At 45.2% G+C, this 25,933-nt stretch overlaps 1 protein-coding gene across 18 annotated transcripts in view; it reads right to left on the reverse strand.

Annotated features, from left to right (window-relative positions):
* Positions 1-25,933, reverse strand: part of PTPRT (protein tyrosine phosphatase receptor type T) — an 856,519-nt gene that overhangs the window by 435,801 nt on the left and 394,785 nt on the right. For 17 of the 18 annotated variants that reach the window (XM_084887521.1, XM_084887516.1, XM_084887520.1 and 14 more), the window contains one exon: positions 17,831-18,124. The exons of the other annotated variant lie outside the window; for it this stretch is intronic. In XM_084887521.1, the coding sequence (XP_084743647.1) occupies positions 17,831-18,124 (294 nt within the window). The remainder of the gene's footprint in view (positions 1-17,830; positions 18,125-25,933) is intronic. 18 annotated transcript variants of the gene reach the window in all.

Here is a 25,933-nt window from a genome sequence, read left to right on the forward strand (position 1 = left end):
GGAAAAAAAATCCTATATAATAAAAGCCTAATATGCTCAGTATCTGGTCAGCAGGTTGGCCATTCAACCAATCAAAGCATAATATGCTAATGATATGTTAAGATAGCTCAACTGCTCACTGTAATGTGCACTGACCACCAGCAGGCAGACGTTTCGACCAGTAGATTAGCTTGCTACTGGGGTCTAGGACTGAGTGAGACAAGTAGGACATGCCCTGTAGCCCTCCTGCGATCCCTCCCCAGATGGCCAACTTCCTTCATCCCTTGACCTGGCCTGTGCCCTCTTGAAATCCAGGACCCCCCCAGGGGATGATGTAGAGCCAGTTTTGGCCCAATCCCACAGGCCAGACTGAGGGACCCCACTGGTACACTAATTCATGCACCATGCCTCTACTATATGTATAAAATAGGCAGATGTATTTCATAGATAGATAATTAAGTGCTGATTAGCTTCAATACAATTTTCATCTCATGTTTTTGAGGCTGAAAATTGCTTTTTCAGGTCTTCAAACATTTCTATTAAGCCTGACATCTTCGGACCACATATTTAATGATGAACAGCCTGGGAGGGAGGAGAGCAGGGCAGGGGAGGTGAGGAAGCTTGTGAAAGGCCTTGAATGGCAGAAGGGTATGGACACCAAGGGCAGTAGGGACCCACAGGAATGATGGAAATAGGGCCAGACTTGCATTAAAATGGTGGCCTTGCTGTCCCAGGGAGGATGAATGTTGGTGAGGACACCTGTGGGGAGAGGCAGGTCATGGAGAGACATGAAGAGGCCCTTCCCAGCACAGCGAGCATCAAGATGGAGGAGACAAACATGTTCTGGGCAGGTGGGGAGCAGGGGAGTTAGGGAAGGCACCTCTGAAAAACACAGTGGGACAGGGAAGCCACGCTGGCCACAAATGAGAGCGTCCCACCCTGACACCCAGTGCTGCTCTCCCACCCGGAACATTCGGACGAGAGCATGCAGCCAAGAGGATTTCCGTGGAGACAGGGTTTGGGCAGCCAAAAGAATGTACTCGGCCGCAAACCCAGCCAACAGCAGCTCCCAACCCCCACCCAGAGGTGTCTTTTCCTGGACACCCATGGTGTCCTGGGAACTCTGAGTGACTGTTTACACACAACTGTTCATTTAAGTCTCACACCAGCCCAGGAAGAGGAATACTGCTATTCTGAATTTATAGATGGGGAAATGAAGTTTCAGAGAAGCATAGTGAGTGGCCTAAGGTCACACAACTAGTAAGTAGTGAGATAAGATTTAGAATCTGCAAAGCCATCCTCTCCCCACAATACCCTGTTGTGTTCAAAAGCCCACCAATACCAAGGCAAGAACATGATTATCACTGGCACTACCACAATACTCACAGACAACTCCTTATTGTGCTAACATCCCACACAGTTAAATCCATTTACTCAATTAGTCATCACAAGGCTGTCGCTTCAGCAATGACAACCCAATGGCCAATCATGTCATCTTGTATTTGATGGATCCCATGGCAATGGGGTCTGTAGATGCCCCTAGCACCCGTAGAGAATCCACTGATAAGGACCAAAGATGGAATGATTCAGAAGCAGCAAAATAAAATTACACTTTAAAATGGAACACATTCTACTGGGAAGAAAAAAAGAAAACTCATCTTAGAAATGTACCAGGACTCATGGACCTGACAAGACAAAGATTGGTAATGGCTGTAAAACAAAATGTGAGACTTCAACACATTGTGGCAGCAAAACATCCTCAGGTCACGGATGTGAGCTGGAGAGTAGAATTGGAGGAGAGGAGGCAGAGGCAAGGGAAATGCTCAGTTTTTGTGGCTTAAATGTGATAGAGGCAGAGAAAGGGAAGGATCCCAGATGATTCAAGTTTCTGGACTGGGGGACAGGCTGCTATTTATCCAATAGAGGAATGCTGCTTTTGGTTGAGGTGGGTATAAGGCAGGTAGAAAAAATCAGGTAGGCGTGTAGACCTAGAGCTCAGAAGAGAGGGGCACATGTGTTTTTATGGAAGCCATGGAGCAAGTAAGACAGAGAGTGAGTTGGGGAGAAATGCGGAGGGGTATGGAGATCAGAAGTAAGAAACAGTGGGCAGATGATCCTAGAAGCAAGTCCTTATGGTACAGGAGCCAAGTCGAGTTTTTATGTGAAAAATGGAGCTGGCATGGCAGCCCTTAGGGATGTGAAGGTGGGCATGCCCTCTATTGGCATAGGCAGGATGGGATTTTTATGGGAAATAAAGGCATGGCCCGGCCTTCAAAGGATGAAAAGCTGTGGCCAGACAGAAATGCCCTCAGGGAAGACAGAGGAATGGATAGGGGAGGGGAAATGTCAGGTGCTAAAAATTCAGAGCCTGCCTGAGCCAGCCTAAAGAGAGATAAGAACCTGCAAATATTTGACATGTGTTAGTACCAACAAAAGAGCGCATTGATCCTGCTCCAAATAGGGGGCCGTGACTTGTAAGTAATGATAAGAAATAAAAGTCATTGATTATCAGCTCCAAACACCAAACCACTTGTTGGCAGAGTGAATGTCTCAGGGGAAGGGGGAAGAATAGAGAGACTGCAGACCTGTGATCACTACAGATGAGCACGTCCAAATAGACAGCTGCCCCGCCCCATGCAGAAGGCGGCGTGCAAAATGACTCCCTTTTTAAAGAACCATCTCCACGTCTTAAAATCGCTCACAGGTCCAACAACAATACAGCAGGGGTTTTTCTAGGGAAAATATTAGATATGTGCACACAGGTTTATATCTATGAGGATACTTACTACAATTTTTAAACATTTGAAAAGACCTAACTATCCAGAAATGGAGATTAGGGTGAAATCGGTGGCAGGTCCATATTAGAGCATAGTGAGACTTTAATCAAAACAACATTCCTGCTTGTTCATCCGTTTCACCTGCTGTGCCACCCATTAGGTCCCTGTGACTCAGCAGCCTTCAGAGGTGTTAACAGCTTCCTCCATCCTCGGTCTTGCTGTTGGCCTGAAGGCACCACATTTTCATTCTGCCTCTCCAGCTGCTTCCACGGACTGCAGTCCTGCCTCTTGGTGTTGACCCTCCTCAGCGCTCCCTTCTCCTGTCTCCACACACTCTCTCTAGGCTGATCACAGTCATTAAGGTGGCGTTGGAAGGGGGAAGCTGCATTATCTACGGCACAAGCTCCCTGTATCTGATGCTGACGCTAAGGGAGCTACTGCACAACTTTGCAAGTGGTAGGTACCAGACAGAAGCAGAATCACTTTTCTATGGACGCGCAAAGGGTTCTCTCTGAGGGAGGGGCATGCCGCCCCCTCCCCTAGGAAAACGAAGCCCCTTTGTCCCCATTTGCATATTGATGTCAATATCCCTGACCTATAAGTGTCTCTGATTTTTGGATTTGCCTCTGGGCTGGTTGGGATACCTCACCAGGTCCCCGGTAAATGAGTGAAATAAAATGACGTTCCTTTTTCCATCGATCTGCAAATCATGATTTTACCTTTTCATGAAAATTCTCTTTTAACAGTTTTAAGTGTTATCTGAAACCTAAGAACCCAAACGTATTTCTCCGTCCCTGACCCACCCACCTTACTGGTTTGTCCATGCGCAGTGGTTCTCACAGTTTGTGACGTTATGTTCTAGCAAGTTGCACGGAGAGCAATGCTGAACCACAGCTCTTAGAGGGCACATGAGCCGGGTTCCTGGGGCCTCTGACAAAGCACCTTTAACGTATAACTTTGCATCATGTGTTTTTGCTTTAAGACACCTTATTTAATATATATATTGTTAATGCATTAACACTGAAAGCCAGCAGCACTGTGGCTCATGCCTGAACAGAACCTCCCTCACACATGCATTTTCTCTGGGAGGCACAGCACAGCCTCCTTGCACTTAGGAGTCTCTCAGTGCTACCTTTGGGGACCATTGTAAACAGCAAAATCGCCAACAGAAAGCACAGAAATGGGGGAAATATAGCAATAAACAGACCACGAAAAGGATCCACACTTACAGTAGGAGGCCTGAAACAAAAAGGCAACATGTCACCTTGTCCGACCTCATCGGGGTGCGTGTGCATTTGGCAATTCCAATACCCCACCCTCTGTGCGTGTGTGTGAATGCCTGCGGAATCCATGAGCATTGATTTTTAGTGTCATGAATACATTTTAGCGAGGAGGTGAGTAATGAGGATGGACTGTGTTTCTGTATTCACATGAAATGTAACGTATGACTCTCCCATCAGCCTTCAGGATCCATAAAAACCAAGATCACGTCTAATTCACCATGCTCCAAATGTAACATCGACTTTCATACCTGGTACACAGAGTTATTCAATATATGTTTGTATTTATTGAAGTCAAAATGGGTAAGTACGTGGAAATATATTCATTATATACTATTAAGGAAATTGGTTACAGATCAACATGTACATGCTGGCTCAGGTTTGTCCAAGGGGACGTACATGTCTGCATTAAAATAAAAAAAATAAAACCCTAATGGGAAGCGTTCCTTATACCGAAGTGTGGAGTAGCTATATCTGAGTGGTGATTTATGGGTGCTTTGTACATCGTTCTGTGTTTTGCTGTATCTTCCAATATAAAAATAATGAAAATCTATTTCTTTCATCGTCTCTACAAAATTTCATTATAGCGTGAAGCCCAGCATTATCTTTCCCGCCATGTACTCCAGGCACCCGTCTCTAATTTGCAAGCAAACATCTTGGTCAGCATCTGCATCCGGCTCACACGGTGGGTTTCACAGCTCATCCCCATGACACTGGCATTCTTCTAAGTAGTATTTTTCATGAAAATTCTCTCTTAAAAGTTTTAAGTGTTGTCTGAAGCCAAAGAATCCAAATGTATTTCTCCTTCCGTGACCCACCTCCCTTACTGCATGGAGAGTGTCTTGGTGAATATGTGGCCAGAATTAAGTGTCATGCTCTGGGGATGTTTTATATGGCATATTATACCCTGCCCACTCACTCTGAATCCTAAACTCCCCATCATACAGAATGCTGTTGCTTTGATAGCCACATCTGACCATGGATGCCTACTCCTCCACGCTTCAATCCCTGGGTGTGCCAGCCAGACACAGTTGAGATGCCCAGAGTGCTGTACTCGGGAAGCTTAAAGCCCATAGCAGAGTAAGATGGCAGGATGGCCCTTTGCTGCCTGGGAGAGGCCTAAACGTCTAAGCTGCCTTGGCCTTGGTCAGAGCCTTGGGAGTGGGTGCAGCAGTCAAACGCACACACGACTCTAAGGCAATTAAGGATTAGTCTCCTGACTTCTTCCTTTTCAGAGATACTTCTCTGGGCTCAATTTTATTGTGTTTAGTTCACATACCATCCTATATAAAATAGTCTGAGCCAAGTTTAAATGAATTTGCTGCTTAACCTTCAAATAATAATAATAATAAAAAACATTCAATTAATCAGAACCCCTGCCTTCTTTGCCCCATCACCCCCACCTTTCCTCCAAGCCATCTGGTTCACCCGAGATTCACACACTCAGGAACCTTCCGCTGTGGCCGGAGAGCGGGAAGTGGAGGATCCTGGTCAGAAAACATTATTCCACACTATGGCAAGATCTGGAATTTAGGGAAGGCCTCTTGACTCCTGAGAGCTTCAAGGTCCCCCGGTGGAAAATGATTAGACAAATTAGTCTCAGACTCACTGTGAGGATAAACAGAGACAATATTCACAGAAGGCTCTGGAAGACAGTACTGGAGAGGATCTGCAAATGCAGGGAGTGCCAGCCCCTGGGACAGGGGTGGAGCTTCCCTCCCAGAATGAGTTTCCCAAGGCAGCCTGGGGTCTGCCCTGCTCTCCTGGCAGGGAGGAAGCTCACAACGAGGGCCTGCACTCTGACCTGCTTTCTGTGGGGAAGCACTGTGGGCCCACCACCCAGCTTCCTTCCCTTCTCTCTCCTTAAAGACTCTCACCCTGCCTCCACCAGGTCTCTTTGTTTGAAACCTCATCATTCACCAAAGACCAAAACCAACAACCCTATACCGATTCATGAGTTAAGTATAAGATAGGAAACTATTTTTTTAAAACCATCTAGGTAACAGTTGTCATCACTGAAGGATGCTCTATCAGGTTATTTATAGTTCTGTCAGTGTAGGTTTATGGTTTTTCAGATTTTCTACAGTGCACACATCTATCTATACAACATGTATGTGTTCGACTCCTGTTTATTGAAGGCCTACTACGTGCAGGCATGAGTGACTAGAACAGATGAGGGAGGGTGCTGTCCTCAGAAGTACGTCATCTGATGGAAAAAGCATGCAATAAACAAAGAGGCACACAAATAATTATCTGATTACAAATCAGGGTAAGTTCTAGGAAGAGTGCCATGTGCGGTTAAAAGGAAGGTGGGGAGGAGACTAATGTAGAATAGGATGCCAAGCAAAATGTCTCCGCCCTGTGACTTTTAAAGGGACAGGTGAAGGGTGATGACGAGTTAACTGGGGAGGGGGTGTGCATGGGAAGAGAGTCCTAGGGAGGGGGAACAGCTTGGGCAGGAACCCCAAGGTAGGGAAAAGCTTGGCCACGGTGGTTTTGGGGAACAGGAAAAAGACGGGATTGGCTGGCACATGTGAGCAAGGCAGAGAAGAATGCAAAAGTGGAGGTTAGAGACAGACGCGCGTTAGCGTAGACTTAAAATACCACTTCACGCCTTTGAAATTGCCAAAAATTAAAAAAATGTATACAGAGTACACAATTCCGTCAGGGTTACACTGAAAGTGCTCATGTCATTATAAAATAGCATAATTACTTCACCGGAAGCAAGCTGCGAAATGCTGCAAAGCCGTAAGGTTACCTCTACCTTTTAACGCCGCCCTCCTCCGATGCAGCCTGAGAAAATAACTCACGCCAAGGCCACAGGCGGAGTGATGGCAACATTTTGGAAAACACCCAAATACCCAACAATACAGGACTCATTTAGTAAATTGTTGTAATTAGACCCTATGGGACTCTGTAGGGCCATTACAACAATGTCGAAAACTCCTTAATAATCTGTAAAGTACTTACTGTTTGGCGTTGAGTGACAGATGGGGACTATAAATGGCACATGAGACATAATTACATAATAAGAGTAAGGTCAAATGATTGAAATGGAATATGTGCCAGCAAAACATTCATTGGTATTCAGGATACACATATTTTCTATTTTCAAAACTTTGCTTTGGTGTTGGGATGACTCTGTTTTTCTCAAGCCTGAGGATGAAGAGGATGAGTGGGAACCACAGCCCAGCCCCCATAGTACTGGATAGCTGCACCCTCTCTCAGCCCCGGGGCCAGCCAGGAAGAGGGCTGGTTGGAAGAGTTACAAGCTTCTAATGATTCAAGACATCCCTAGGTAGGCACGTCTATATGGCAGTAGTGGGTGGCCACACACTCCCTGCTGGGTCCCCATACACCCCCCAGCTTTTGTCACAGTGTCCCTCAAGAATCTCAGAATGACTGTGAGGCCAGCCAACAGTGGGTGTGACTTAGAAACTATGACTGACGATGGTTGCCCTCATGCCTGGCCTGCACAGTCACTTCCTCTCTGCCTCAAGGCAGGTGTGTGCTCTCTGCTCTGTGCAGCCAACTCTCCCCCTCTCCCCAGCACAGCAGAACCCATGCATTCCCGAAGGGGCCAGTGATAGGCAAGGCGCCCTGGGATTGCTCTGGCTCTCACATGCTTTTGGCTGAGGCTGCATATCAAGCCCCTGAAATCCTGGGTCCTCCCAGGTCCCTTTGGAAGCCCAGCAAGTGGTTCCTTGCTTCCCCTTGACCCACTGCAGTGAAGACGTGGGGGTTACCTGGTGAGGAGGATCTGGGCAGGGAGAGAGAAAGAGAGTCTAGGGTGTTAACTCGCCAGAAGCTGCTATTTGCTAAGCACTTACTGCGGTCTGGGCATTGTGTTGGGGACTTGCAGTTATATCACCAGGTGGGGGAAGAGCAGGAACTGGGCCCAGCTAGTGTGGCTCAGTGGTTGAGCACTGACCTATGAACCAGGAGGTCAGGGTTCACTTCCCAGTCTGGACACATGCCCCAGTTGCAGGCTCGATCCCCAGTAGAGGGCATGTAGGAGGAAGCCTATCAATGATTCTCTCTCTTCATTAATGTTTCTTTCTCTCCCTCTCCTCTCTGAAATCAATAATAAAATAAAAAAATACATACATATATTTTTTTAAAATTTTTTTTAAAGAGCAGGGACTAGAATCACTAGAATCATACTCTTTGTGCCCTAACCTCAGCCACTTCCTCAGCCTTATGCTTGGAACAAAGTATTTATCCTCTCCAAGCGTGGTAGTGATGGTGATGATGGATCATACCTTCTTTGTGGATTTTAAGCAGAGTCAGTGCATTCTTAGCCATCATTAACATTCTACCCAATTTCTACCCTTATTTCTACCCAGTGAGGTAAGCAGTGTAATCCCTATTCAACAGATGAGGAAACTGGGTCAGAGAGGTTCAGCAGATCGCCCGAAGCTATTCAGCATTTTGATGACAGAACCCGGATTAAAACCAACACTGGGCTAAGGGCCAACCTCTCCTTTGACTGTGCTTTGCTCCGTTTGAATGAAGTCTAACGCTTGGTTTGCAGCCCAGGATTCGCAAATGTGCAGCAATCTCTGTGTTTTGCAGGAATGTCAATCACTCCCTAAGTATGATAAAAAAAGAAAAAAAATAACCTCCCACATTTATACAGAGTGCTTTAAACTTATAACAATCTTTCACATTCACATTTAATTCTAAGGGGGAAACCTACTTTCCAGTTGTATAAATTTTATACAGCACAGCAAAACAAAGAGAAAACACTGACAGTGACCCATAACCTCATTACAGACTCTCTCTCTCTCTCTCTCTCTCTCTCTCTCTCTCTCTCACACACACACACACACACACACACACACACACACACACACACACAAATCTATACCATATATGTGCTATGTGTATCTGTGCATGTAGTACACGATGCAGATAAAGAAATACTTTTGAGGGCGGATTATTCCCATTAAAATAAAGGTCTTGATCTCAGCATTAGCCATCCTTCCCAATATTAATGTTCACCTCAATGCAAAAGATGTGCAATGAGGAGCCTGAACTTGAAGTTGGGAAGATGAATTGCACTGGTAATGAGAACACGCTGCAGCACCTGTGGGTGATCTGGGGGGAGGGGTGTGGGAGAGGGAGAGGGGGTAAACCTGCCCACCAAAAGGACTTGAAGTCTGTGGAAGATTTTGAATTGTTTGCTGAATAGCAGTCCCTTGCCTGAGTCCCTGCAAACACTGAGAGCAGTTCCACGTGCTGGAAACCGCCTTGTGTTCCTGCGGCTGGAGGGAGGGTGGTGGGAGAGACTCATCCCACATTCGGTCCAGGAAGAACAGTGCAGAGAGCCAGTGAGGTCCAGTAAGTCAGGCAGGCGGTGAATAGGGCCACGTGTGCTCCCCTGGGAATATCCAGAGGTCCTGTGGCAGGATCTGGAACAGGGAGTTCACGTCAATACTTTATAGCTCTAGCAGAGAACAGGCCCCAGCCAATAGATGGCTGCATAGTTATATTTTGAAAAATTGGGACTTACTGGCATACGTGGTTTAGTAAGCTTTTTCTGTTCTTTTTTTTTTCTTCTTATTATACCATGAACACTGACCTATGCCATCAGATATTCTGTAAAAACATGGTTTGCAACACCAGCATAGATTCCCAATATGGCAGTGCACTTAAGTGATTTCCAAGTTTTTGCCCCCACAAAGAATGTAGTGGTGCACTCTATGTATACAACCCTTTTTGAGTAGCTCTGATTATTTTGCTAAAAAGAAATTAGCAAACTGTCCCCTAAGTATCTGTGTCAGTTAACCCACATGCAGAAATGCCTGCTTCATTGCTCCTTGCTAATGCTGGTTAGTAGCAATTAAACATAGTTATATTTTGGTAATGTTATAGGCTAGAATTGCATTTATTTATCTGTGACACTGGGCATTTTGTTTTTCACCAAATTCTTTCTTACCATTCATATTTTGTTTGTCAACTGAATGATTATACCTTTTAGCCTTTGTTTGTAGCAGTGTGACTTGTTGGAGCTTTTTTATATGTAAAATTACACTGAATCACCAGATTATTATGATCTCTGAATGCATAATAATCTGGCCACTCAGTGTATCTGTATGAGTACCAAAAGTATTCTAGACTTTTCCTGGAGATCAACCACCTATTTGCCCTGAGCTTTCTATCAGCTAGTGCAAAGGGAAAAACTGATCAGGAGCACGATTTATAGTATCTCTGATATCAAATAAATGAGGTACTCAAGAGAAGTACACCAAGTGGCTAGATTATTATATGTTCAGAGATCATAATAATCTGGCCATTCAGTGTATTTCTTTCTTTCTCCATTTTTTTACACATTTCGCCACATTCAGTTTATCCATTTGCTTTTTTTTTTTAATTGTGTTAATACAGTATAGAAGATTTTTCTTCTCCTTTTTCTCTTTTGATGTAGTAAAATTTGTAAACTCTGATTCTATAGTATATGTGTTTACTTTTAATGAATTGAAATTCCCTCCTAGTACAAGAACAACATTTTCTTTATTTTTTCTGGTTCTTGCTTTTTTCAGCTTTTAAATTAAGTTCTTAATTGGGCCAGAACTTATATAGCATATCATGATATGCATGCAATGGGTTCTATTTTTCCAAATTATTAACCAATTATAAATATATTATTTGTTAAGCAGGTTTCCATTCACATAAATTTTAAAAACCCGGTCTCCTACATACTGAAGGATTGTCTGGGCTTAATTATCACAGCTGTAACAAATGTCGATGCTCACAGTGAATCCCACCACCACTGCTTTTTCCAAGTGTTCTTCATCACTTTCTCCTGTGCATTCTTTCACATCCATTTCCAAATCCCTCTGTCAAGTTCCAAAAAGAATCCCATTAGGCTTTTGATTGCAGTTGTATTAAACCCATAAATTAATTTGGGGAGAATTGATATCTTCCCAATATTAAATTTGCTAATCCAACAACATGATATATCTCCTCATTTATTCAGGTCGTGTTTTATCATCCTCGATGAAGTTTTGTAGGTGTGTGCATTTTCACATGGACTCTGCACATTTCTGGGCTGATTCCTACGGATTGGTATTTTAATTACATTTGAGAATAGGATACATTTTATTATATTTTTAGAGTTATTCCTGGCATGTGGCTATTGATTTTTGTTTATTTGCTCGGAGTCGGATCATAATACTGAAATGTCGTGGTTTTAATAACCTTTGGTTTGTTTGTTTAGTTTATTCTCATAAGGCTTTGAAACTACAAGAACATTTTCTGCCACAAATAAGAAAGTGCCTTTCTGATCCTAGTTTACTAAGAATTCTGATCAGTAATGAAGGCTGAATTTTTTAAAATTACTTTCAGCCTCTCTGGAGAGGATCAGATGGTTTTTATCATTTGACCTACTAATATGAGGCATTATACCAATAGTTTTTCTTACATGCAACATTTTTCATCCGTGTATTTCTGGAATGAAATCAACTTGGTCATGGTGCCTTATGCTTTCATAATGATGCAGGATTCTGGGGTCACATTAGAAAAAGCTTGAGTTTGTAGCTACATAATTAAGGCTCGATTCCCAGCTGAGCCACTGGACCAGCTAGATGGTTACCTTGCAGTCAATGGAGAGAATTATACCCACCCCACTAGGTTGCTGCAGGAATTACAAGAAAATACTCAAAACAAGCCTGACACTATGGGCCTTGCATATGATAGATACTCTAATTGCACAGCCGCTGGTTCCATTACTATAATCATCCATTTCCTTCCGTTGTTGCCTCAAGATTTCCAAAGCTATAGTAATGATTGACCTCAAATTTTACTACAGTGTGGGGTTATTTCTTTCAAATTCAACTAGCTTGATAAACAAACAATTCGCTGTTATCATTAATGCCTCTCGGTTGCTCATTTTTCCTTCAAATCTCAACCTTCAAAGTTAGGAGGGATTGGGGAGTATTTGCCAGTTATGTTTATTGATTTATTGTACTTCACCTTCCTGGTGGTCCTCGCTGTCTAGGGAGCATGGGGTGGCAGGAAAAAATCTAAGAGTAACAAGACGTTTAATAGGCTTTTACTTGTTGCTTTAGAATTTTACCAAGGCTACAAAATCGAGACTTTTTGTAATCAAGTTCATTAAGGGGCTTCTACATGCTGGGTTCTCTGATAGACATATAACTTATCTCACTAAAGCTTCACAACAAAATGGTGTATTGCACTACCCCATAAACTGAAAGAAAAAAAAAGGAACTGAGGCACAGACCAGCAACCTATTATCCAGCTAGCAAGTTGTGGCTAAAAATAAATATCATATTCCTTTTGGTTCTAATGCCCCTATTTTTTCCCCCCACTAAATTATAACAACCTACTCTCACATCGCTGGATAAAAAAGGCTGGTAGACACATACCACTTCAAGTAGAAATCCATAAATAGGTAAATAGCATAAAATGTGCAATCAACCCGCAGGTGGAAAGAATGGGAAGAGAACCCTCCAAATCAGCAGCATCTGTCCTGTTTCTGGCTGCACACAGTCACTCTCCCCGTGGAGAGCCTGGACGCCCTGAGATCACAAGGAAGTGGGCTCCCAGGCACTGTGCCTGAGTTCCCAGGAGTAAGCAATCATGGGGGATATAAGACCACTTGACTTGCTGGATTGTTGCTTGGTGGCTCCATAACTATGATGAAAAGACTGCTGCCCAGATCCCGGCTCAAGCAGGACTCTGGGGGATGAAGGGAAGAGCTTTCCGGAGATTGTACCACTTTAGGTGGCTAAGGACCTGTTTTAGAGATGAAGAGGAATATATCCCCTGAGAACAAACCTAGGATCCATAAGCTGGTGTTGCATGGAGACAGATTTAGGTTACACTGAGGGAGAGTTTCTCTGCCTGATGCTGGGTGATCGTTTTAAGACATCAACAAGCAAGTGCCCAGGCCATGCAAAGTGGTACCTGCAGAAGAGATGCAGAGACAAGCTGGACAGTGTTGTGTCTTCACCTCTTATTTCACCTGCCTTCTCTACTTACTGAGCTTGGTCCCCATTCTCCATGCCATTGCCCTTGGGTATCCTTGTGGGCTCTAAATAGTTGAGAATTCTGATCCTAAGTTCTCCTCCAATCTATAATACCTCTGCTGTTCCAACTCCTAGGACCCCATTTAGAAGTGCATGATAACCAAGCTAACACTAGGTAGAGAATACTAGTAACCACCCGAACCCAGCAGTGAGATAGTCTGCCAAGGGAGAGTGTGAACTTCGCATCAGAGGCAGCATTCAAAGTGAGGCTCCCTAGGCCCAACTCCTATCGCTGGATGTCTGCTGTTGGGGCCGTGCCAAGGAAGCCACCCGCTGTTCTAGACAAAGAAAACCTCTGAGAGTCCATAGGACAATATGCTCATCGTGTTTGGAAGTGGGATTTCCCATTGGATAATGAAGAACAATGAAAGAATATGTCCGCCCTTCCAGAAGCCAGTCAACCCAGAGAAATGGACAAGTAAGACTTCCTGCGTCGATATGATGATTCATAATCATAACATGAGTAACATCGGCTGCAGCAAATAATGATGACTGGTTTCATTATAAGCATCTAAAGAGCATTTTGAGCTTTCCAAAGCACTTTGATGTACATTATCACATTGGCTCCCCGGGTCTGTATCTCAGGAAGGATGGTGAATGATTAAATGGAGCAAAAGGAACAAAATGATGAATGAAAAAAGTAAATGAATGGAGCACCTCAAGAGAACAGCATGAAGAAAGAGAATTAAATTGTTTTCATCGGTGCTAAGAAGTCTCTTTGATTTTAAAATCCAGGTGCAATCAGGTGGTTCTCAAGGCGGAGGGAGAGGCAATCTGCTGGTCTCCCCTGAGCTCCAGGTTCACATTCAGCTGTGCATCTTCACCTCACACACGAGGTGTGAAAACCTAAACTCACCGCTTTGTCCCTAGACCATCTTTTATGTTTTCCACCTCAGAAAATGGCTCCACCACTCATCTCTCAGTCAACCCAACCAGAAGCCTGGAAATGTCATCTTTGGCCCTCTTCTCCCATCCCCCCATTCCCAGATTCCAGCTGACCATCTGTCCAGGCTCCAGCTTAATTGGCTAAAAGTCTTGCTCTGAACTCTAGACTATTGGTCTGAGATGCTGCCCTGTAGCCAAACTCTTATTGATGATATCTACCCTTGAGGGTTGGACCTTGCCAGTGCCCTGATGGTTTACCTGCTCAGTGCCCTGTCAGACCTGGCAGAACCATAATACATCCCCACCTGCCCTTGCTGCCTGGGCCATCTAGTATCTCACTGAGCTATACCTGAACTTGTATGTTTTGGCTATGAGCCACTGCCTACTTTTAGCATGTCCTTCCTAGGCCAGCCTCTGCCCCCAAAGCCTAGCACAGAGTTTGGCACATGGAAGTGACTCGGTAAATGTCTGGTGAAAAGGACTACTGTTACAGGGCATGACAGCCATTCATTCTCAGCTGGTCTCCATAGTGACCAGTCTCCCCATCACCCAATCCCACACCCATGCGGACATGGAAGGGAAGCTCCGTCAGTCCACCTACTGGGGAGTTCCTCAGATCAAGAGATTTTGCTCTAAGCTCTAAATTAATTTGTAATCTTGGTTTATCACTCTGAGCCAAACATTTCCTCTGATCTACCTCTCAGGGATGCCTCAAGGATCAAGCATTAAGATTGGCATTCTGGCCCTAACTGATTTGGCTCAGTGGATAGAGTGTTGGCCTGAGGACTGAAGGGTCCCAGATTCGATTCCAGTCAAGGCCATGTACCTTGGTTGTGGGCACATCCCCAGAGGGGAGTGTGCAGGAGGCAGCTGATCTATGTTTCTTTCTCATTGATGTTTCTAACACTCTATCTCTCTCCCTTCCTCTCTGTAAGAAAATCAATAACATATATTAGGAAAATAAATAAATAAAATGGTCATTCTGAATGTGGTGTGTGGGTGTGTCACAGTCTGTCAGTAGTTCTTCAATGTGGGTGTGTGTCAGCATCACCCAGAGGGCTCCTTAAAGCATAGATCTCTGGGCCCCAACCTAAGAATTTCTGAATCATTATGTCAGGGGGGCAGGCCTGAGAATGTGTCTTTCTAACATGTTCTCAGGGGTGCCAAGGCAGGGGTCTGGGGACCACACTTTGAAAACCACTGCTCCAGATCATTCTAAGAGCTTGGCTCTTTCCACACCAGCCTTGTTTTCCTCCATGAAGTTTGGTATTTCAATAACTGACTTTATGTTCATGTTTTACCCTTTATGCTGCTTTGTTGGTATCTAAACGCAGCCTGTAAATTCCTCTGGGCAGAAATTATACCTTCCACCCTCCACACTCTCTCTTTTCTATTTTGTAAAGCAATGAGTATGTTTTCAGTGCTATTAATAATGAATAGGAAAAGGGTAGGAGGACTCAGACTACCAACCCATAAATGAATATCAACCTTGGAATTCTCTTAAAAATTAATTATGAGGCAAAGAACATTCTACCATCAGTGGAACTGTGGGAAAGATGATCTTCTTGATGACACATTTTAGAAAATGTGGGTTATTGAAGATTTCAGTCATAACTTAAACAACATTTTTTAAATATAAAGCTATAAACAGAATTTCAGCTCAGAATTTTTATAGTGATAGCGAGACAATTGTGTTTTCAACATGCAAAATCCATTACACGGTCATGGCAACAATTTTCAATAGATTGTAAATTTTTATTGAGATGATCATCTTGCAATTGAATTTCAAACTGTATTATATGATCACCAGCAATAAGTCCACGGGGGCTCCTAACAGTACTTTGAATATCATTTATAAAGATCGAAAACCTTGGAAACCCTTAGATTTACCCTGTGGAAAGAGGAAAGTCTCGTCGGCAGGATAGAATCAATTATTTTTATGGATGGATATTGAATTGCAAAGCTGAGATAAGGCATTACCTGATTTAATAACGTATCCCATGTCCTTTTAAAGTAGTAAATTTCATAATCAGGTTTCAATGAGGAATTTTACCAAAGGGCCAGTTGTGAAAATAATCAAGAAAACAGCATTTCCATTCATCACAGCGGTCCAATAACTTTCAAAGGAAAAGTCCCAAGCAACGGAGATATTAACTTTGGGTTACACAGTGCCAAGATACATGACTGAGACACTGTAGGATGGTTCTAGTCAATTTCTCGGGAACTCTTCTCTTGACAATGCGTAGGGGTTCCATCAGTAAACAATGTGAGTATAACGCAAATTTCACATTTGTATGCAGGCACATGAGTGAAGCGGAAAGCTGTACCCACTGAGCTGAGCCACACAGGAATACACACAGAGCGCCCACCTGCAGCACCTCCTGCTCCCTCAGAGCTCGGCCAGAGTGAAAAGCCACATTCAGCCACGACTGGTGTATCACCACCATCGCTTTCCGACGCCCTCCTCACCATCTCACCTTGCCTTTCAGGCTGCAGCTTTTCGGACACCCACTTCCACAAGCAAACATCAGGGTTTTCCAAGCTGACACACCACACGTGTTGCAGTTTTTATGCATATGTTGGCCATTAATATGTATAAAATTGTGCCACCAGTTTGACTGGGTTTCTCTCCCCTTTTTTAAGGTGACCCTGATGAAGTCCGTGGGTCATGCCTCACATGCCCATTTATTTTTATTGCTTGGCTTTGCAGAGTGCAATGGCTTTTAAGAACACACACACGGTAGCAGGATGGACTGTGTGTTACTTGGCTTTTTATTCCATGCCAGGCACTGTGCTGGCAGGCCTTTCTCTCCCCACCCCGAAGCCATCATGACGCCTTTTCCCTGGGAAGCCAGCAGCCTGGGTCACGGCTTCCCTGAACCCCACCCCCTGAAACCCCCCCAGTTGCTTGTCCCTCACAGACGGCACACGCCCCTCTGCTTATTCACATGCTGCAACCAATGACCAAGGTTTTGAGCCAGGTGCACATCCTGACTGCCACTGGCCAATGCTATAACTGGGGACACAATGTGTAGAACATGAGTCTCCATCCATCCATGTATACATGAGATAAAAATGCTTACACTGAATGGTTAGAGGGGGGATTGAGATAATATAAATAATGTCACTTGCCAAAAAAAATGAACCCCAAGTTCTTTGAATTTCTTGAGTTGCAGTCCCAGCTGGGACATCTCAGGGATCTAGTTAGAGACATAATCTCAGCCTACACTCCTTGTTTGAAACAGCAGAGCAGCCCGGAGCCCTCAGGGACACAGCTGGATCCAAACAGTCCTCCCCCAAGACACAGTCCCAGCCAGCAAACTGGGAAGCAGGCTGCAGGAACCCCTGGGAATCAGTGGAGCCAAGAACCCCTGGAAACATGGGGCCAGGGGCCCTCAGATGAGTGGTCAAGTTCAAGACCTCATTAGGGTCAGAGGCCAGCCCAGGGGTCCTCAGGGACACAGCTCCCATCAGAGATGCAACAGGAACTGGGAGCACTCAGAGATCAAGTCCCAGTGAGACCTTCAGGGGCCACGGTCAGAGCCCAGAGCCTCAGAAACACGACCACAGGAGGCCTCAGCCAGTGAGGGCAGGGAAGCCTGGGGCGAGCTCAAACCAGCCTCCCGCTGGCAACACTGTCAGAACCGGGCACAGCTGGAGTCTGTCAGAGCTGGAAGGTCCGCACAGATGTCACCAAAGCCAGGAGGTCCTCTAAGGCTACGCCAACACCCTGACGGCTTTCCTCCCCAGCAGGACGCACACTCACACCGAGAAGGTCAGGCATGACTGTCACAGAGGAAGATCGCGCACAGCGCCTGCCCAGGCCCCCAAATGAAGCCGGAACGGAGGCTCTTACCTGCACACTTGGTCCTGGTGGTGAGCGGAGGCCCCGGGGGCCCTGTGCCCCCCTCTCCCGGCCTTGTGAGTAGAACCCGGATCTCATACTCCACATCCGGGTCCAGATGCCACAGCTTATAGTTGGGCGAGTCCACGATGTGGGTCTCGGCCCAGGTGCCCGTGGTGGTGCGGTACTCCACCTCCTTCAGGATGATGGGGCCGTCCCCGATGATGGAGTTGGCGTTGGGCTTGATCCACAGGTACGTGGCGCCCACAGCCAGCAGCTCCGGGGGGGCGATGGGTGTGGGCGGCTCTGAAAGACAAACAGTCAGAAAAGGACATAAGACTCACGGTTACAGAACAAAACCCAAGCCCCAGAGGGACAGGATTCCAGACAGAGCCATGCAACGGCCCAAGTCCCTCCTTAACCCCATCCATGTCTTGCTGTGATTTTCACGTTTTTGTATTTAAGTACCTGAATCAGTATTTCTTCACTAACTATATGCCATACCACCCATAGCTCTTTCTTTTATGGAAGAAAAGGGAGAGGGCGTTTGGGAGGGAAGGGTCTTTCCAGAACAAGGCAAAGCTGTCTGGGTTGATATTCCGCCTTACATCCTCAAATGAGAACCTGCCTTTCCGGAAGCAGAGTTTGGTTCAAAACGCAGGGCTGTCTGAGGTTTGCACCCATGGCTTTTACAGAAATACACAGGTTCCTAATGGAAGTTCTCTCAGAGAGAGACTTGAGCCTCAGTAGTGAAAGGATGGCGGCACAGCAAGCATCCAGCTTCTCCCTCAACCCCAGCAGGTGTCTCCCACAGGGACAGTGCCACTGGCCCCGGCGGCCCCAGTGGGAATCAAGGGTCAAGGAAAAAGTCACGCCAAGTTGTACTGTATTTGAGACCTGTTGCCACTCTATGTCTCTTCAGCTGAAGAGACCAAGCTTTAAACATGCCTTGGTGGTGACCTCCTACCGGCAAAGCTGCAGAAATCAACATTTCCTTTGTACTTCTCACTGGCCAAGGAGCCTCACTGGCATTACTTTGCATAGTTCTTGAGACATGATCACCTCTGATTTGATGGGGAGGAAGAAACTTAGAACTCAAGTGACCAGGTCACCGAACCAAGATCATGGAGCATAAGGCAAGATGGAACCCACCACCTCAGGCCTTCTGAGACCAGCTCTCCTCTTGGAGGCTGTTCGCCTCTTGATGCCCATTTTGTAAAAATCAAAAAGGATATATTTTTATTTGTTGCAAAAAATAGCTGTGGAGCAACAATAAAGAAAGTAAGAAGCAAGAGAAAATGTGTTCCCTTCTCTATCACCCAACATAATAGTCTTTTTTATTTCTCCATGTCCCGTTCCAGTGCCTATTCACATATAAAAACCTTTTTTCTTGCGGTTCCAGTAACACATAGATGCAATGTACATTTGTTTTTCCTTCAACGTATTCCATCCTAAGGGCTTTGCATATATACTGCCTGGATTTTACCATCCCTGTCTTTAAGAGCTACCAAATAACCCATCAGGTGACCACACTAACTAGTCTCCATTTGTTGGCCACATGAGTTGCCCTAAGTTTTGCTATGGTAACTGATGCTTTCATGAACATCCTTGTGGGACTCCAGTCTTGTCTCATGTTTTCTTAGGACCAACTTCCAGGAATTGGAGTATCTACAAAGGGGTATGAGCAAATTAATGAGCAGATTTAGGAAGTGGAGGTTGGGAGAGGCATTTGGGAGTGGAGTGCAAGATTCAAGACCTTTAAGAGAACCTCTGGGTTATTCAGGTGACGGAGGAAGGTACGAGCTTCAGTTTCGAACTCAGGTGAGCACTTCCGGATAGACAAAATTCATTCCATGTTTTCTTTCTAATTAATTGCCCAACAACAAAGATTCTCTGCAAACACAATAATTGCTATGAGGCAGGGTTGGACAATATTTTCTCAGAGTGGCTCAGAGCAAATCTTAAGGGACAGCTTCAGATTGCCTCTATTATAGCCTGCCATTTGGTCAGAGAAGGAAATTAAGCAGATTAGTCAAGCTAGATGCTTTTCTTTACAAAGCCATGGAGGTTATTACTCAAGGCCTTGTTATCTCAAAGGTGTCTGCAAATTGATTTTTGGATAATTTGTTCCAGGTAGAGAAGTTAAGCTGGCAGACAGATAATTTCTGGGCTCACCCTGGGTGCATTTTCAATATACGGATCCTCGGATCACCATGATCAACTCTCCTGAGTTTCTATCCATCTCCTGTGAGGCCTCGTGGGTGACATCTGCAGCTTTGCGAAGACCCAGCCCAACCCCTTAATCAAATTACTCACTGACGGGCCCTGGACAGAACTCAGAGCAGCTGCCTTCAATACTTCAGGGCTGGCACAAGGGGCCACATTAAACTCTCTTCCATTGACTTCCACTACGGTTTGTGCTCTCCAGATTCAAAATTAGCAGTAAATTGCTGACCACCAGAAAGAAAATAAAGTATTAATCTTCCCAAAGGATGAGTCTCTTTTCACGTATTTCTGATGGTTGGTGCAAGCATAGTTGCAAACATTCCCTCGAGTATATAAATGTCTCCATATCCAGTGACTTACTAGCTCACCTGCCCCTGAGCAGACAGGCCAATTTAGCCATCCCTCCCTCTGTCCTCTCAAGAAAACATCATAGTGTTTCCTGTCCCTGGCACCAAAAAGCAGTCAGATTATTGTATTGCCTATTCTTTTTCTTGGAATTCATTGATTGGCATTCTTTAGAAGGCCCATGTTCTAGTGGCTCCAAGAGACAGAAGCTGGGATAAGACACACAATAAATTTTTTGGTAGACACCATCTTTTTACAAAATGCACAGAAAGACCATGCAGATTTGTGTCAGCTCTCCTCTCCGTCTGTGATGAACTGTTCAACCTTCTTCCTACTGCAAGAAGCCTAGGAAGCCAGCTAATCCAACCACTGAGAGTCAGAGAGGTCTCAGGGCCTGTAAAGTTAGAAGAAGTGGGGGTGGGGCTTCATAACTTGGGTCTCAGGTAGCATCCCTGCTCCACTCCTCCTATTCTAGTACTTGAGATGCTTCAGCAATTAACTAGAAGAATCATTAAAGGAACCTGACACAGTGGTTCTGACCTTAGGGGGATGCATGGGGCCTTGTGAAAATACGGTAAGAAATTCCAGGCTCCCATGCCAGGAAAATGCACACATGCACAAGGCCTAGAGTTCGAACACCATTTACAGAATGCACGGGTCCTCATGGAGCCCATGCATACAGCCCTGAAGTCTGTGTTGAGAATAAAGGAAGACAGACCACATGCCCATAACAGCTTACACTTCTCTGGGGCCCCGCAGCCACCCTTTGCCGTACGGGCTAGAGATGAGGAGCCAAATCGTGTCAGAGGATAGCACTTGATGGAGAGGTCACAGATCTAGTACTTATAGGCTCTCAGATTCCCAAACGTTTGGTTGGGTGGAGATGAGCATGCTAAGATTTCCACAGGACAAACTCAAGCAAACGTCTAGCTTTCCATGACCATGGTCCACCAAACACATTCATAGATTTAATATTTGGTCTGAAATATTTAAAAGATGAAGACAAGCCCCTGGCCATGAAATGTTATGTCCTAAGTAGAAATCATCAACAGAGGCTGTCTGAGCAGCTTGGGCGGCCATTACAAACACCACAGACTGAGCAGGTTAAACAACAGACATTTCTGGAGGCTGGGGAGTCCAAGATCAAGGTGCTTGCCAATTTGGTTTGTGGTGAGAACCCTCCTCTGGGTTTGCAGACTGCTGTCTTCTTGCTGTGTCCTCACACAGTGGGAAGAAAGAGGTTTCTAGTCTCTTCCTCTTCTCATAATGTCACTAATCACATCATGGGGGCTCCACCCCCGCCCCATGACCACATCTAAGCCTTATCACCTTTCTAAGGCATCCCCTCCTAGTACAATCTCATGAGGGGCTAGAATATCGACAGATGAATGGGGGGAAAGGGAGCACAAACATTCGATCCTTAGCAGAGGGCATGTTCTCAAATCTGCTTCTGTCTTCACAAGGGCTTTGTCTAATGGCTGTAGACTTGAGATGAGCAATCTCGCCGAAAGAAACTCACTATGTAAGAAGTCCTACCCAGTACGTACCCTGTGCTTCTCATGGGTCAGAGTGCTGAACATGGAATTTAGTGGTGGAAAGAAATAGAGGAGTCAGAGGGTAGGGCAGCCAATGAGAGCAGCAATGACAATAAGGTGCAGTGAGAGTCATGATGGGAGTGACAGAGGTAATTATAAGGCCTGTAAAAGGGACCTCGTCTGGTCTAGAGGTTCGGAAAGCTCTTATAGAGAGAGCTTGAGTGTGATCTGTGGGCCCTGAAATTCATGTAAGTTTGTGGGCAAAGAGATTGTCCTAGGAATCCTGTAGTTCTGATTTAAACGGGGAAGTATACATAGGACTAGAAGACAATGAAAATGATGTGTTCAGAACACTGTTTCATTCATTCATTCATTATACTCATACTGGGCACCTGCTATATATATATATCACACTCTGTCCTGGGCACTGAAGGTACAACAGTGAACAAAGAAGACAGAGAACTGGTTGCAAGGAGCCCACATGCCAGCTTCCACTCAAGGACTTAAAGATAGAGATGTCAGGAGAAAAAGAAGTAGATTCAGAGCTGTTGGGTGCTTATGATTCAACCAATTGATGCATATGCACACAACAGAATACTACGCAGCAAGGAAAAAGGAACACACTGCAGAGACACCACATGGATGGATCTCAAAAGAAATTGATGTCCTGTAAAACAAGAAGAGGGAAGAATTCCATTCATAGGGGAAGTTCAAGAACAGGCAAGTTTATCTATGGCGATAAATGTAATAATCACAGTTACTTATGGGAGCAGGTGATGAGAAAGATGAGGCCTGAGAGAACCCTCTGGGGTATTGGAATATACTACATATTGATTTGGGTGACCAAATATTACTAATAATCAGAAAAGTATTGACTGCCTGGAAGGGGGCATGAGAAAAGTTTCTGTGATGGTATAAATTTCCACCTCTTGATTAGAGTTGTCTAAGACCCATCCCACTGTATATTTAAAATATTGTGTGTAAACAATACCTAGAAGACATTACCTAAGGGAAAGAAACAAACAAAAATGTGGCTTGCGTGTGACCCAGCATGTGGGAAATGTGCCACTACATCTTACTTGGAACTGAGCCATCGAACATTGGGGGAATGAACCTCAAATCCTCTAGCATACTTCTCAACTGTGCAAAGCCAGGAATAACTGTATGACATATGATGCCACCCTCTGCTCACAAAATCTGAAAGCAAATAAGAAGGAGGAAGTCTGGCCTCCAGGGAGCTGAGACCTAAGTGAGGAGATGGCATTGGCCCCCATCAGGCAGGCATCCAAGCACTTCAAGGACAAGACTCCCTGAGCCCTCCTTGAGGCCCAGGCGGCAGCCCCCCTGACCTGCCCAGGCTCTCCTTCAGGCATGGGGGTGGTGAGGTGACCCATTAATGCCATTCTGCCTTGTCTCAGGCAGCAATCTCCAGACCAATTCTGTCTTCCTTTTCCCTGCTGTGACCTCTTGTAACAGTTTGACTCCCCAGAAACTCCTAGAGAGAGCAAAAATGCTTCAAATAGCTGGAGACCAAGTTTGGTGCCTACGAACTATCCGCCCCAGACAGAAATCAAACGTTTTTGGGGAAAACTTTATGTTTCTAAGATGAGAAGTAAGCCTTGGCATGTTTAAGGTGGAGTAACCTGGTCCAACACTGTCCACCAGCCTCCGGGCCTACCTGGTCACCTTCCTAGCTGCACTGCTAGTTACTAAACCCCAGGGTCTGTGGGAACTCCCTGCCCCACGTGCCAGCCTACACACATGCCCACACACTGTTCTACCTTCCCACTGCCAGACCTCTGCACATGCCGTTTCTCCCAATGGGGATGTCTTTTCCTTCCACTTTTAATCGAACTATGCCTTTTTTTTTCTTTTTTTCCCCAATTCCGCTTCCTGACTACTCAGTTGTGTGGTCCACGGGGCTCAGCGCCCAGTAGATGTTCAAAGGTGTCATGCTGATTAGATATTCTACTGATTGGCATGCATCACTATTTTATAAAGTTATAAAATGAAGATCAAAAAGCAGAAAGGAAACTGGCTTGGGGCCTTGGGCCCTGGTTTTACCATGAGCCAGCTGGACAGAACACTCAATCTTTGCGGGTCTCAAACTTTTCATCTTTAGAATCAAAGCCTGTTTTAGAATTCTAATTAGAAAGGTATATGGATTTTCTGCCGGAGACTGACCATAAGGATTCTGTGACCAAGATCACTGACTCCCCCTGACTGTGAGTCATCAGCCACAGACCCCACTTTCTCTCCTTCCCTGGCCTGAGCCCACCAGGCCCTTGAGCAGAAGATACAGTAAGCAGATGGTCATTCCTGGGGATCGTGCGGGATTGATTCCAGGGCCCCCATGGACACCAAAACCTGTGGATAAAATGGTGTAGTATGTGTATATCACCTCTTCATATCCTCCCGGATACTTTAAAACATCTCCAGATTATTTTTATACCTAATACGATGTGAATGATATGTAGATAGTTGCTATACTCTATTGTTTATGAAATAATAACAAGAAAAAATCTGTACATATTCAGTACACATGTAACCACTATAGGCCTTAACTACTAGCAACAATATCACTTTTTTTTGTTGGTTGGTTGGTTGATGGGTTGATGTGGAACCCGAGAATACCAAATACACCGATAGGTGCCTACAAGAACTAGTCTTTGTGACCTAGCCTAACATGGCTAATGTTCAATAAATACTTGATGTTTTATGTAAATGGGTAGAAAAATATTTGATAAGTTTTAGAAAAATAAGGTATTGGGGGTAGCAATAAGGAAATGAACAAAAGCAAGAAGGATAATGTTACAGAGACTGGCAAATGGACATCCAAGCTAAGAATCAGAAGTGTTTGGGGAGGACATGGCAAACAAAGGGAATGAAAGGATAATCACAGACAAAACTAAAAAATGTCCTTAAAATAAATGGAATTTGCCGACTCGGAGGAGCGCTGTGGGTTCCAGACAAAATCAATGACAAGACTCAAACTTAAGCCCATCCTGGCAATATTTTGAAACACAAGACTAAAGAAAAACTCCCACCAGCATCTAGACAAAAAAAGATCTCCATCAAAACTACAAGACTGAAAAGTCAGTTCTCCAACTGCATCGCTGCGATTGGAAAGATGGGGACGTGATGGTGGAGATGAAAATTGCAATAACACAAATGACAACAGTGGCAGCTGTTAAACACTGCACATGTTTATGTACCTGCCACTGTTCGTATGCCTTAACATATTAACTCATTTAACCTTCACAGCAACTCCAGCGCTAAATAGCATCGTGATTCCCATTTTCCTGAAAATGGATTAAGCAACTTGCCCAGTGTCGAACAATTAGTAATTCAAAGAGCCAGGACTGGGGCCCATGCGGCCTTTCTGGGGACCTGCACGCCCTCCTGATGATGGTATACAGCACACACACAAGGTTTGAAGAGGGTGTTGACCACCCCCAGAGTATTATAGCCACTAAGTTGCGGTTCATTTATTCCTCGTCTCATACCACGAGGTAAGTACTATTATAGTATCCATTTTACAGAGGAGGGAATGAAAGGAACGTGCTAGTTATTTACTTCCAGTTCTTTAGGTTTAATAAGGATCTGGGGCTGGAACTTCCGGGATCCTTTTGCCAGCTTCAGGTCAGTCCTGCCGATGGGAGGCTGTACTGGAGACCAGAGGCTTGGAAAGGAAAGAAGATCCTGGGAGAGGGGCAGAGATTCTCTCTCCCTGCTTCAGGTCCTGTCAGCATCCCGCCAGCGGCAGACACAGCGATGCTCCCTGCTTTACTTCCTCCTGGCCCTCCCAGCGCCCTCGGCACAGCATCTTTTCAGAGGCCAGGCCAGGCCCTACAGGTGCAGTACCATGTGTGGGGCCTCCCGCTACACAGGGCCCAGCATCAGCCCTACAGGCCCCTCCTCCAGCCCTCACCTACTCCCTGGTGTTCCCCTGGCCCCGGGTGTGGTAGATGCTTCCTGCAACTCCTGCTGCTTTAGTTAGTGCCCACGT

Source organism: Pipistrellus hanaki (genome assembly GCF_964339955.1).
Source record: "Pipistrellus hanaki genome assembly, chromosome: 6".
Lineage (NCBI taxonomy): Eukaryota > Metazoa > Chordata > Mammalia > Chiroptera > Vespertilionidae > Pipistrellus > Pipistrellus hanaki.